The sequence below is a fragment of the Carlito syrichta genome, unplaced genomic scaffold (genome assembly GCF_000164805.1).
Source record: "Carlito syrichta isolate Samal-C Ts95f unplaced genomic scaffold, Tarsius_syrichta-2.0.1 Scaffold290399, whole genome shotgun sequence".
Lineage (NCBI taxonomy): Eukaryota > Metazoa > Chordata > Mammalia > Primates > Tarsiidae > Carlito > Carlito syrichta.
The window spans coordinates 504,390-517,808 of record NW_007234495.1 but is presented as its reverse complement, the minus strand read 5'-3'; the positions used below and the strand labels follow the sequence as shown (position 1 = coordinate 517,808).

Below are 13,419 nucleotides of genomic sequence, written 5' to 3'. Positions count from 1 at the left end.
GAAGGTTGAAGATTTGGCAGGCCTATCTGTCCCCGTGCCTGCATGAATGTGTCAGCACCTCATTAATCTTGTGTTAAACTGTGAAGGCCTCTTCCCTCCTACTATGGACCTATTTTTAAAGGACTCTTCAGAACCCCTTTTGCATCTTACAGATTTTTAAAAAAATTTATAAGTTGCTCTGTGAATTCCTTTCAGGATATATTTTATTTAAATATATCCCAATCATTTATAAATTAGAATGGGAAAAATTATTTTGCAATAGGAAAGTTGTGCTGTGAGTTTTAAGAACTTATTACCTGCTCAATTTCTAGAAATTAAAGGAATGAGGATTCTCTGTATAATCTTTCTTCAATTTTGATTGGTCTTTCAATAAAATGATTCTATCACACATGTGGCCCTTGCTGTTCTCCTCTTGCCAAAAAAAGAAAAATTTATAGGGCATAGGTTTTTTGCCCCCCCTTAACCGTTTTTGACATTTTTGTCACTGTAGGAATTAGATAGTGTCTTCAAAAGATACTGAATATTTTAAGCCTTAAGTTTGTAGTCCTTGTGCCTTACAGGTGCATGGTGAATCGTCATTGTTTTATTTTTATTTTTTCCTCTTAAAACTGACATCTAGATTAACCACTTTCTATGTTTCCTGACACTGGCAACAGATACCGTTTGGGATTCCTTTTATAGTTTCTTCAGCTAACGACTCCAGTGACCACTCAATTGTGGTCTTGTAGTAAATCAAAATTTCTTTGAAAGACCCAGTTCTGTTATGTAATTGTAAATGTCTCGAGAAGACATCTCTCTAGCCAAAAAGAAAAGAAAGTTTCTGCTGCCTTAAATAACATTTGACTTTGTCACTGTACATGATCATTTTTAAAGATAAAAGAATAGACCATTTTCCTCTCATCTCCTTCCTCCTTCTTCTCCTTCTTTAAATTAACCTACAGTCAATGAGGCATGGGCATAAGCTTCAAGCTATGTCAGATGCGGTTGGCCAATCATGAATAAAGAGAAGAACCATTTTGCCTACTGCTGCATTCAACTTACATGTCGTCCCATGACGAACTTGTTCTAGATGGAATTTTAGGTTTCACAGTGACTGAGAATACGCTGGTCCCTTGAATGGACTCTGAATTGTTCACTATGCATTTTGATAAAATAGTTTTGAAATCAAAATCAACCTCATGGTGTTAGCCTGAGTGATGCAGTTCGTCTCTGAGACTCTGCAAAAAGGGAATTTGCTATGTTTTGCCAGGATGCACTGAGGTCAATGAGGGGGACAGTAGAACTTCTAAGAATGGCATGACTGGTGAGAAGGAAGCCTTTTGCTAGGGAGGACTGGAAATCTGCAGGTGTCGGCTAAGGCCCGGCGTTGTCCCCTCTGTCCAACTCAGCTGATGAAACTGCAGGGTTGCACAAGACTCTTAGAAGTCGGAGCCCCTTTAGCCAACTCGGAGAAAAGGCTTCCTCAGAAACTGAGGCCTCAGTTTGTGCCAGTCCTTGTCAAGCGGTTCACCTCTTCAGAGGCTAATGCCTCTCAAAACCAAGAACAATTAAAGCGAGAGTCTTTCCAAGCAACTGGGGAATTGAGCAAAATAAATCAGAAATCCTCAGCCTTCACTCTGGAGGCTCGCCTCATTATGAGAGCAGATCTATTAGCCCTCTTGCCATTGTCTTTCATTTCTCAAGTGAGGTGATTCTAATTAAATTAATCTGCATGTCAATCTATCGGTGATCAATCAAAGAGCCCGAGGTTCCCCCTATGCTGCAGGGTGCTTGCGGCTGACAGGGACTGATAATGGAGGAAGAAATAAACTGTCGAGCAAAGTTAATTAGTCAACATAATAGGTGGATTAAACGAGAGCGGGCTGATTGCTGTTTCCCCGTGTCAAAGCATGAGGTGGGAGCTGAAGCCGCAATTACAGACAATTATTATATTTGGTTGTAAGAGGTCGCATGAATAAACATATCTCTGTGGGTTTCAGTTTTAATCCCCTTCCCCATTTCATATGAGGAGAAGTGTAGGTCATTTCTTCTCATTGTTTTAGTCCAAGTTCTCTGAGACAATATCTTTGCCTGCATGTCTTCTGGTAAACTGGGTTCAGAGTCACTTTACAAGATGCCTTGGGTGTCTGAATTATGTTTGGGGCCAGTCCCACAATTTGTTTTTTCCTTTGAAAAGGATCTAAGGGCTGGGCTTGGTGGCTCAGCCTGTAATCCCGCGCCTTTGGGAGGCTCAGGTGAGTGGATTGCCTGAGCCCGTGGGTTCGAGACCCACCTGGGCAGCGAGACCTCATCTCTACAATAAATAAAAAAACCATCTGGGCATGGTAGTGCATGCCTGTAATTCCGGCTACTTGGAAGGCTGAGGCGGAAGGATCGCCGGAGCCCAGCAGATCAAGGCTGCGGTGGCCGGGAGCGGCCACTGCACTCCAGTCTGGGCGACAGAGTGAGACTCTCAATAAAAAAAAAAAAAAAAAAGAAAAGGATCTAAGATGGGGTTCGGTGGCTCAGTTTGTAATCCCAGCCCTTTGGGAGGCTGAGGCGAGTGGGTTTTCTGAGCCCACATGTTCGAGACCAGCCCAGGTAACTTGGCGAAACCTCATCTCTACAATAAATAAAAAATTAGCCAGGCATGGTAGCCCATGTCTGTAGTTCTGGCTACATGGAAGGCTGAGTCTGAAGGATTGCCGGAGCCCAGCAGATCGACGCTGGGATGGCCGTGAGTGTGCCACTACACTCTAGCCTGGGCCACAGAATGAGACTCCAACTCGAAAAGAAAGGAAAAGAAAAGAAAAGGATCTAAGACCCTTAATTAGCTTGGATTTTTTGGGGGGTGGTGGTGGTCATGGTGGTGACAGGGACTTCAGTCTGGAGAACTAAACTGATGGAGGAAGAAGAAGTACAAGAAACCTCAAAAAGACGCTCGGTAGAGAAAAATGCATCTCGGCTTTTACTGAAACCTCCCTTTTTCATTTCTCTAGTCTCTTAACCCTGACGTGGTAGGGGGAAATATTTTAAAGATTCAAAAGATGTTTATTTGCATGATCAACTGTGATATTTGCTTCAGTGTCTAAACTGAAGGGTAATTTAGGTGAAACACAACCACCCTTGTGTAAAAAAATATGCTGATAAAGATTCTCTTGTTAAAATTATGGTTAACAGTGTACCTTCTGCTGTATAACTATAAACTGTGCAATTTTACTTAAAACTGCATCAAAAGCGTTCCATGCCAAAGACCCACTCATCAATAGCTCCTCTTGTGAGACTTGTACAGCATAAGCACCAGTTATTATGTGAAATAGCTATGCAATTTTCTTCAGCTCCCAGCTGTTATTTATTTAACTTGAGTTTATGACCCACCATGCTTTTATATTAAAATGTTCATTCATTTCTCTCTTCTGTCTTTAGGTCGTGGTGTCTACGACAGTCAATGTGGATGGCCATGTCCTGGCAGTCTCTGATAACATGTTTGTCCATAATAATTCCAAGCATGGGCGGAGGGCTCGCAGGCTTGACCCCTCGGAAGGTACGCCCTCTTATCTGGAACATGGTAGGCGAATCATTTTCATTGGTTGGCATTGCAACTTTAACTGTGAATTTATTTTGTTTTTGTCTTCCACTCCACCACATTTTCTACTCTGTTTCAAATTTCAAATGTCCTTTTGAACAAGATTGATCCTCCAGAGTTTTTACACTTCAACATATGATGCTGAATATTTAAAGACAGGGAAATGTCTTGGGGCTTACCCTTTTCTATTGCACCATTCTCTACCCTAGAAATAGCTAACATCACCTTCCTTCAGTTTGAGAGAGATTAAGACCTGGTCTACTGCTTTATGTTAAGCTCCCACTTGACACAAAATAAGGACAGGTTAATCTTTAGGAAAAATAAGAAAAGGCCACATAATCTTATATCACAAAAACTGTGATACATCTTAAGTGTTCACAATTGGCCATTAAGATTGTCTAAGGAGTTCATCCCCTTTACAATCCTGCTGGTATATCCCTGTGACCCACCTGTTGAACTTCATTTGGAGATCAGGTTCAAAGTCTAGGAGTTGCCTTCTGAATATGAAGCCCAGACCAAATATCCCTCCTGTACCCTGTTCATAACTTTGCTTCATTACCACGTCATAGAGTTTGCCTACTGTAGGTAGACTTTGATAGGGAGAAATCACATTCGTCTTGAGAATTTTGGCTAATCGGTAGTATCTTTGAGAGGACTGGAGGAAACCAGATAAAAATTTGAATCAAGGAAACTGAATGCCACTCAGAAGAACCATGGCTAAGTTGGGTGCACATCTGTATTGTTCTGTGCTACATGTGTGTGTAATGTATCCACCCTTCCTTCTTTCCACCCATCCATCCATCCCAGAATGAGTGACTGAGACTCTACTGGATACCAGTCACCATATCATTTCTCCAGTTACCTCAAATTAAGCTCTATACCCATTTCCCTTCACTTCCTTTTCCAGTTTGCTAGGTCAGCAGGATTCTTTTGAGAACACTTCCACACACATTATCACCTGATTACCTGATTTTCCATGGGCCAGGAGCTGTCAGTGATATAATTCATAAGGCAGAAAACTTCCTTTCCTGCCAGCATCCCAATTTAGTAAACACACTATCATCATTTTTGCCTGTTTTCCCCCCGTGCTTAAGGAACGCACAAACCATACTTTTTATTAATTAGCCAGATGCAACGCTCTTAGAAGGAATCCTTCACCACATCCAGTTTTACAGTCTTTTTAAAGTAAACCATCATCTTTCAAAAGCTACTTCTTTATGGTTTCATTAGTGCCAAGATGGATGGATATTACTTTTTGCAGGAGGCCATTTGAAACACCTGCTCATGATTACATTCCTAGCTCCATTTCTGTACTTACAATTATTCTGATCCTCACTTTGTGGTAATGTTGCCTCTTTAATACCCTTGGAGTCACTTAAGGCATTGTATGACTTGAGGTGTTTAGGTGAAAAGAAAGGGAAAGCTAGGGAAGGACTCAGTGGGCACGGTTTGGAGAGCACTGCTTAGGGACTGAAGCTGTGTTTTTAACTGTGGCTGGTTAGTTGCGATAGGTACTGCTCTGTCTGGGGACAGATTTGTCTGTCACTTTGAAATCTGACAGTGACAGTTCACAGTTACAAAATATGCTCCAAGTGCAAGCCACATCAGTTTCCATTTCTGCTCTTGGGAAGCCTCTGAGAGAGCTCATAACACCATGCAAATCATCCTTCCAACAACAACAAACCCAAAGCAAACACACAAAAAAACAACCTGCTAGAAATAATGCCTCTAGTGGATGGAGGTCAGTGTCATTGTTTTGCAACTTGATGTGGAGGACAGGTTCTTGAAATAGGTACTAGGAGCCCCAAATTTTCAATCCGGCCTCTGTATGACCTTGGGCAGGTCTCCTTAGCTTTTGGGATTCTTGGTTTCCTTCTTAGTAAATATGAAGGTGATGAGCTTTAGGAGGGTTTAAAAAAAAATCTGTGCTTTGGGCGGGGGCAGGTAATGTAAATAAGGGAAGTGGGCTGTGGGCTGGGTGGAGGCTGCGAAGTCAGGCCAGTATACGCTTTGCTGCCCCCAGGCCCAGCAAGTTGTTGCTGGAGGGGAATGAGAACCCACTGGGGCCAGATATTCAGGTTTGGCAAGAATTACAACTCTCCTAATTTTTAATTGTTGGTAACGAATTACAGAATTTTTAAACACTGAAGGGAGGAAAGAGGACAAAAAGTCACTTAGGAAGAATGCAGCCACAGGCTAACAGTTTGAGACTTCTGGATCAAAATGTCTCTAATCTTCCTCCTAGCTCAGATATTCTCTCTTCTAGAAGTACATTTCAGTTGGGATATTATACTACTCTAAGTTTTAAAGACAACATTTTATTACTGTGTTCCAGTTTACAAGTCCACAAATGGTCTTTTTACTATTAAGATATTATTCAAGACAAAGGTGAAGGCTGGGCATGGTGGTTCACTCCTGTAACCTTAGCATTTTGGGAGGCCAGGAGTTCAAGATCAGCCTGGACAACATAGTGAGATGCAATCTCTATGAAAAAGAAATAAAATTAGCTATGTGTGGTGCTGCATGTCTGTTGTTGCAGATACTTGAGAGGCTGAGTCAGGAGAATGTCTTGAGTCCACGAGTTCTAAGCTGTGGTGAGCTATGATTGTGCCACTGCCTGGGCAGAAACAGAGAGAGAGAGAGAGAGAGAGAGAGAGAGACAGACACGGGGAAAGGGGGAGACATTTCTCCATTTCTCTGTGTATAAATGGTTAGCCATGTTTGGGTCTATGGATATGTTCTATTTTCTTTAGCTAAGGGGCCTCATCTTCACCAAAACCTCACTTCACTTCTCTCCAGTCAAAAGAGTAGACACTTTCAGATTCTTAGTAACGACAGGAACATAGAAGTCTGCTTCTCTCCAGAGTGAATCAACCAACCACATGTAACCACCCACTCATTTAGACACTTCGGGCTGATGCATAAATATCTACTCAGCAAAAGGTGACTATTGAACTCTTTCATTGGTGATGTGTGGGAGAGGACCTGGATGCTAATTCATGTTGTTTTGGGGGTAGTACTTTATCTTGCCATTGGAGAGTCCTATTTAAAAATGTCCTACTTAAGATCTACAGGATTACTCCCCCAGCCCTCTCTCTCTCCACTCTCATCCTACCCTCTTCAAACAGCTACTGCATCGTGAGACTGCGGTATATTTTCTCAAGACCTCTAGGAACCTTCATGTTCCCCCATTCTGGACTTTTTACCATCTCATTTACAGGTAGCCTGAATTATTTTGAGCTACTCTGCGCATTTCTATTTATATCTTGCTTGTCAGATAGTTGGAGGAAAGTTCCTTTCGTGGCTCATTTTTCTGCACTTAAGTAGAAACAGCAGTGGTGGTTTACATTCATGCATCACCTTCCCTGTGTGACCCATGGACTCACAGACCCCTGTGCTCAGATTAATGTTCCTGCATTCCAAATATGAGAGTTGACAGAGGCAAATTTATTTCGTAGACTCCCACGTGGTCCAAAAAGGGTGAATCCTGGCATGCTGCAGCTCACGACCATTGCTCTCCACCTACTTTTCCTTCATTCATAAATACTGGGATTTTCTTTGGCTGGATATTTATGGCAGCGTTTAGGCTGGTGAGGTTTCTTCTTGAAGCCATAGCTTTGTGGAAGTTGTACAGTTGTGGAGAAAGAGGCAGTCTCAAAATGTAACTGCTCTCAGGGTTCGAGGTTTGAAAAGACACAGTTGTTGGGGCCAAGGAGCTGAGCTGCTGTTACCCATGGCCATATGACAACATTACCCTGGAGGCTTGTCTTGTCTCCAGTCATGTGGACAGATTCATAGGACCGTGTGCTGGGGAGCTTTCAGGGGCTTAGGGGGAGGTGAGCGTCATCATTGGCATCGCTGTTCTTCTGAGTTTCTGGTTGTGTTTGCTTGAATTCAAGGCTGATTGTGGCATCGGTTTTTCTGTGGCTTCCCCCTGTGGCAAAATGTGGTGCCCTCACCCTGCTGTAGTGCAGAGACCCTGTCAGCTTGCATGCGCTAACACTTTATTATCTAATGATCTAATATGCAACAAGGCAAAAGTGCCGGGGCTCATCATTTTGACATAGAATGCCGGGAGAAGTGACTAAATTACTTTATGTACCATTAGCGCTAGCAGCTATGGTGAACTCACCGGCAGCATTTATGCAAATGCCTGTGAATACACTCTGGTGGCTTTGTCAGGAAGCTGTCTGACAAGCAGTTTAAATGCTCATTTTTTAAAGGGGATATATCTGTTTTTTATTTTGGTGTGTATCTGTTTTCCTTCCTCCCTCCCTCCTTCTTCTCTCCCCTCTCCCCTTTTTGGGCTATCAGAGGACTCACCTCTTCCAGGATGACCAAACGATCTGAGCAGGTTCCAGAGCTCATCCATCAGGGAGGGTCCTTTCCAGGAGTGGGGTTTAGGCCCCAATCTGGTGTTCTTCGGATCTAGGATTTTTAAAAAAATTGTTATGGTTTGTATATCCTTCATATTTGTTTGGAAACAACAGCAACAACCACCAAAAAAACACTGGAATGGTGGCTCAGGCCTGTAATCCTAGCAATTTGGGAAGCTGAGGTGGTAGAATCACTTGAGGCCAGGAGGTTGAGACCAGCCTGGAAAGCAGAGCAAGACCCCATCTCTACCAAAAAATAAAAAAAATAAAAAATAAAAATTAAACTATTAGCTTGGCATGGTGATGCACATCCATAGTCCCATTTACTGGGGAGGCTAAGGTGGGAGGATTGTTTGAACCCAGGAGTCCGAAATTCCAGTGAGCCATGATCATGCCGCTGCATTCAAGCCTGGGCAACAGAGCAAGACCTTGTCCCAAAACAAACAAATAAATAAATAAAAAGCAAGGGAACTATTAATCAAGAATTTTAGGAATAAGAAACTCCAATGTTCGTGAGTTATGACCTGAGGTCCTTAATTTTTGGCTCAAATATAGAGGTTTTTAAAACACACCCACTTTTTCAAACCGAAAAGTGATTGAAATTCAGCTTTTGTGAGCATCAGATGTGAATGAATTAAATATCCCCTCAAAGTAACTATAAAGGATGAGACATGAAATATACACGTGCCAGGTTCTCAAAATGAACCAAACAGTAGGGGAGTTTGGTCACACTAAAAATATTCTGAAGAATAAAGAATGACGATAGACTCACTGGACCCATCTCCTTGCTTATAATTACAGCTTTAGAGAAATAGAGTCAGGTGTTCACCAATACCAGTTAGTTCTGACCTTTTGGTTGCAGGGTCTTGTTCCTGCTGTCCCTGACAATATGATGTTATTCTTGATCTTTAGAATATGACCTTCTTCAATGTTTTTGCTCCAGACAGAAGTAGGCTTTGCTTCTGTTGGCTGTACCTGGATGTCCAGCCTCATCAGCTCCCTGTGCCCAGCTCCTCTTAAATTTTTTTTTTTAATGGACATGTGGAGAAAGATGGTTCAAGCTTGGAGAAATCACTCCAAATTAAGTCTGGCTCTTTCCTCCTCTATATAATATGGTCCTAAGAAGAGTCTAGAAGGAGAATCATGCTCTCTGGCTAGAGAGCTGGATTTTAGTCCTGACTCTGCCATTAACCAGCTGTGTGACCCTGCATAGGTCACTTTGCTTCTGGCCTCAGTTTTGAATGTGTCCACTGAGAGCATGGTTAAGTCTTCTTTTGACTTCCTTTTAGTCTGCCCTATTCTATGATGCCCTGAACTGAAGCCATGACACATGCCTTCCCACAGGAGGTGACTTTGGGCAACAGGGCTCATGGGAACAGAGAAATTCATTGACTGTTTCTAACAGAACCCTTTCTTTGGATCTTCAGCCAAGGGATACATGTCAATAAGGTAGACTTTAAATCACTTATTCATACTAAGTGTTCTGTACTTGCCAGACACTAAACCAGGTGCAGTACCATAAGACAGACACAGTCCCTGTCTTCATAGAATCTATGCTTATTATATAATTATAATTTATATTTATATAATTTTTATTTATTTATATTTATATATATATAAATAAAGATATTAGCAAAATTTACAACTAACACATTATAGTAGTAGATAAACAGGGGACCACAAAATGGGAGAAAAGTATCAAGGTATCAGGGAAATCTTCTTGGAAAAATCTCATTTATGCCAAAATCTAAGATGACTAGGTTTTCGCCAGGTGTCTGCTGCTATATCATACTGGGTGATTTTCTGCTGCTATAACATACTGGGTGATTATAAGGAAAATAAGTTTGTTTCTTACAATTTGGAGGCTGAGAAGTCCAAGAACATGATGCTGGTGTCTGGTGAGGACCTTCAGGCTGTGTGATCCCACTGTGGAAAGGTGGAAGGTTAAACAAGGGTGCAAAAGAAATCTTGCTCTTATAGCTAGCCCACTCCTACAATAACTAACCCACTTCCAGGATAATTAACCCATTCCCACAATAATAAACCCACTCCCGCGATAACAGCATTAATCCATGCATGAGGGTGGAGCACCTAGGACCTAATCACTACTTAAAGGCCCTCTCAATATTGTTAAGACAGCAATTAAATTTCAACATGAGTTTTGGAGAGGACATTCAATCATTCAACTATTCAAACTATAATGCTAGGCAAAAAGGACAAAACAAATTTTCAAGCAGAGGGAACAGTATGTGCAAAGGCTGTTTTGCTTAGGTGAATTCAGGGACCCAAAAGGAGACTCCCATTGATTCTTGTTGCTCCAGAATGGGGTAAGTGGCAGAAGGTGAGGCCGAGGAGACTGTGAAGGCCAGATCACACAGGCCCATGTAGTCTGGTCAGGCCATGGTCATAGTGGCAATTGGGAAGTGGTAAAGCAAAGCTTTGATGAACTCAGTTTCAATTACATGGCTTTCTCGTGTCCCACAAAGCCCAGGGCAAGACTTCTCTGAGTTGCTTATAACTCTGCTCTTTGCTGCTGCTCACCAGGGAGTTGACTGTGCCTTGGAGCTGTCCCCCTAATTACTCCTCATTCTATCAGTAGCGCATGTGTTCCCTATAGAAAGAAAATCCAACATTATGAGAGATGGTTTTTTATGATTGATTCACGTTTTTATCAGTAGTATAGAAAGAGTGTCCTGATTGACTTCTTTTTGAATGCGTTGAGGCCCTCAACTTTTTAAGGCCTTTGGAGTAGAGGGCTGCTGCGTTCTTTGACCTTTGGAAATGTATATTACCCCAATAAAACTAAAAGTGGATGAGTGCAAAGAAACTAAAACGACAGAGAAAAATATACCCTTCAAAACTTCCCTCCTCTCCCACCATGGGCAATACCTGAGCCACAGCGCATATGTGAAGGATGAAAGGTTGTCTCCTTCACGCCCTTCATTTTACAGAGAAGGAAACTGAGCTCTGGAGAGGGCATGCAGTCTGCTCACACTTAAACATAGCTAGTTTCTGCCAAAATTTATTAAAAACTCTGCACTTGCCCATGGTATGCTGGCTAGCAAGTGTGCATTCCAGAGGTTGCACAACTTCATGATCTCTGGATAATACTATATTGAAGGATCTGGGGTCCATCCCGATTCTTGTATAATTCTGGTAGGCCTAGGCTTGTCTCCAGTCTTCCTGAGATTCCAAGGATCCTGAGAAGAATGTCTATAAAATTCATCCAGCTTCCTGACACATTCAAAACAATGACAGAGGATGAATAATATGAAGTTTCCCACACAGACAGCATCCCTTAATGTGCCTGGTTTGGGTGCAGAACTCCAAACAGGCTTGTTTAGGCAAGAGCATCTTGGTGAAGGGTCCAGGTTCAGTAGAAAAATATTGGTGTCATCTTTTGTGATTGAGGTTGGCATTTTACAATACGCCAATTGATCTTTCTACTGGAAAAAGGAAGACAGGTACAACAACAGAACATTAGGGTTAAGAATATCCAGATATGCCATAATGTAGAAACTGAGACCACAGATTTTCAAGCATCTAATCAGGTCTCTTTCTTTGAGCAGCTGGGAAGACATCTTTTTTTTTTTTTTTGAGTTGGCGTCTCACTCTGTCGCCCAGACTGGAGTGCAGTGGCCGCTCCCAACCAGCCTCGCCTGCTGGGCTCCGGCGATCCTTCTGCCTCAGCCTTCCGAGTAGCTGGAATTACAGGCATGCACTACCACACCCGGCTGATTTTTTGATTTATTGTAGAGATGAGGTCTCACTGCCCAGGCGGGTCTCGAATCCGCGGGCTCAGGCAATTCACTCACCTCAGCCTCCCAAAGGCGCGGGATTACAGTCTGAGCCACCGAGCCTTTTGTCTTCCCTGGAAATAGAAAGGATATGGCAAGTGGTCAAGATAATGAACAAGGATGTAAGTAGAGACTGATTCCCGCTGTGTCCCCTGAGAATAACTCATAAAGCAGATTACACCAGAAATCCTGACACTGGGGACATGGTAGCCAGCAAGGCCTCAGCTTCAGAGATATTAAGGAGTTCATGAGCAACATGTCACTACTAAGCAGATGATCTGCATTGTGCTCATTTGACTAGGACGTCACCAACAACATTGTTAACAAAGGAGAAATTGTGTTCAGACTCTGCTGCCATGTCTGATGGTGACCAGGCAAGGTAGTACTATTTATTATTTTATCATTATTTTAAACTACTATTACTGTTGTCATTTTTTAGTTATTCTCAGCTGACATTTATGGAGCATCATGTGAGCATCATGGTAGACATTTTGCTTATGTCATCTCATCAAATTCTCCAACAAATCTGATGAGATGTAACAATTATTATTTCCATCTTACAGGTGAAGACTGAGGTTGAGAGAGGACCGATAACCACAGAACTCATTAGAATTGGACCTGAAATTTGACCCTGGTTTGGCCTAACCACATAGTTCTATATAACAGTAGTACTAAGGATAGTGACAATAAACATTCACTGAATTACACTATGCCAGGCACATAGTACTACAGACAATCTATTGTAAAGACGAGAAAACTAAGGCTAATGAGAGGGTAGGTAACTTGCCTAGAGTTGCACAGCAATTAAGAAGTTTACCCAGGGTTCAGACCTAGAAAGCCTGACACTGGAATCTGTACTCTCAACTACTATTGCTCTTGTACATGGCAGTATGCTAAATTCTTCCCATCTCCGCATTGTTCTGATTTTTTCCCTCAATACAAGCAAGGCAGTTGTACTGGTATCTTAAATAGACCTTTCAAAAGTTAGCCCAAAGCATATCTTTTTTTAAAAACTGGGCACATCATACCATCTTGTAGGTCATTTTCCTTCAGTAACCTGTTTTTTCCCATGGCTGGAACACATTTTGATAGCCGTCTTTTTTTTTTGATTTGTTTTGTTTTTTAATGCTGATTTTATGTGATGGCTGGTATATTTTCTGTGTGGCTGGCAAGATGATAAGGATGCTGGTAATATTTTATTTATTTGCAACTATGTTCTAACTCATCTCCCTAGAAGTCATTTGTTGACCATATGGACTCTCTGGCATGTCTACAAAGTGGAGAAGGAGTCCTAGAGAACACTGTGAGATTGTGAGTTAAGTAACTGTTAGGATACTGAGGAGTTACTAAGCCTCATGCTATAAATAACATGGGAGATGGATTTGGATATGCAAAGGCTGTTTTCTTATATGAATTTCTTGACAAACCTGTAAACTGTGGGACATTTTCAGTATTGGGTAGTTTGCTTGAGTTAATAAATGAATGAGCCATATCTATCTTATTTTCGTAAGCACAAAGTTTGGTGTGCTGTGTGGTGTTACTCTCTGCTTATGTTTTGCGCCAGAAATGACAGTATTTTTTTTTTTCCTGAGTTGGAGTCTCACTCTGTCACCCAGACTGTAGTGCAATGGCCGCTCCCGGCCACTGCAGCCTCACCCTGCTGGGCTCCGGCAATCCTTCC

At 42.0% G+C, this 13,419-nt stretch overlaps 1 protein-coding gene across 2 annotated transcripts in view; it reads left to right on the top strand.

Moving 5' to 3' along the window:
- The window catches only part of LOC103256596 (transcription factor COE1), a 410,447-nt gene that overhangs the window by 270,290 nt on the left and 126,738 nt on the right, over positions 1-13,419 (top strand). Inside the window, exon 7 of one of the 2 annotated variants that reach the window (XM_021710589.1) lies at positions 3,406-3,523. In XM_021710589.1, the coding sequence (XP_021566264.1) occupies positions 3,406-3,523 (118 nt within the window). Of the gene's footprint in view, positions 1-3,405; positions 3,548-13,419 lie in introns of both variants that reach the window. The other variant, XM_008054427.2, reaches the window with a different exon arrangement.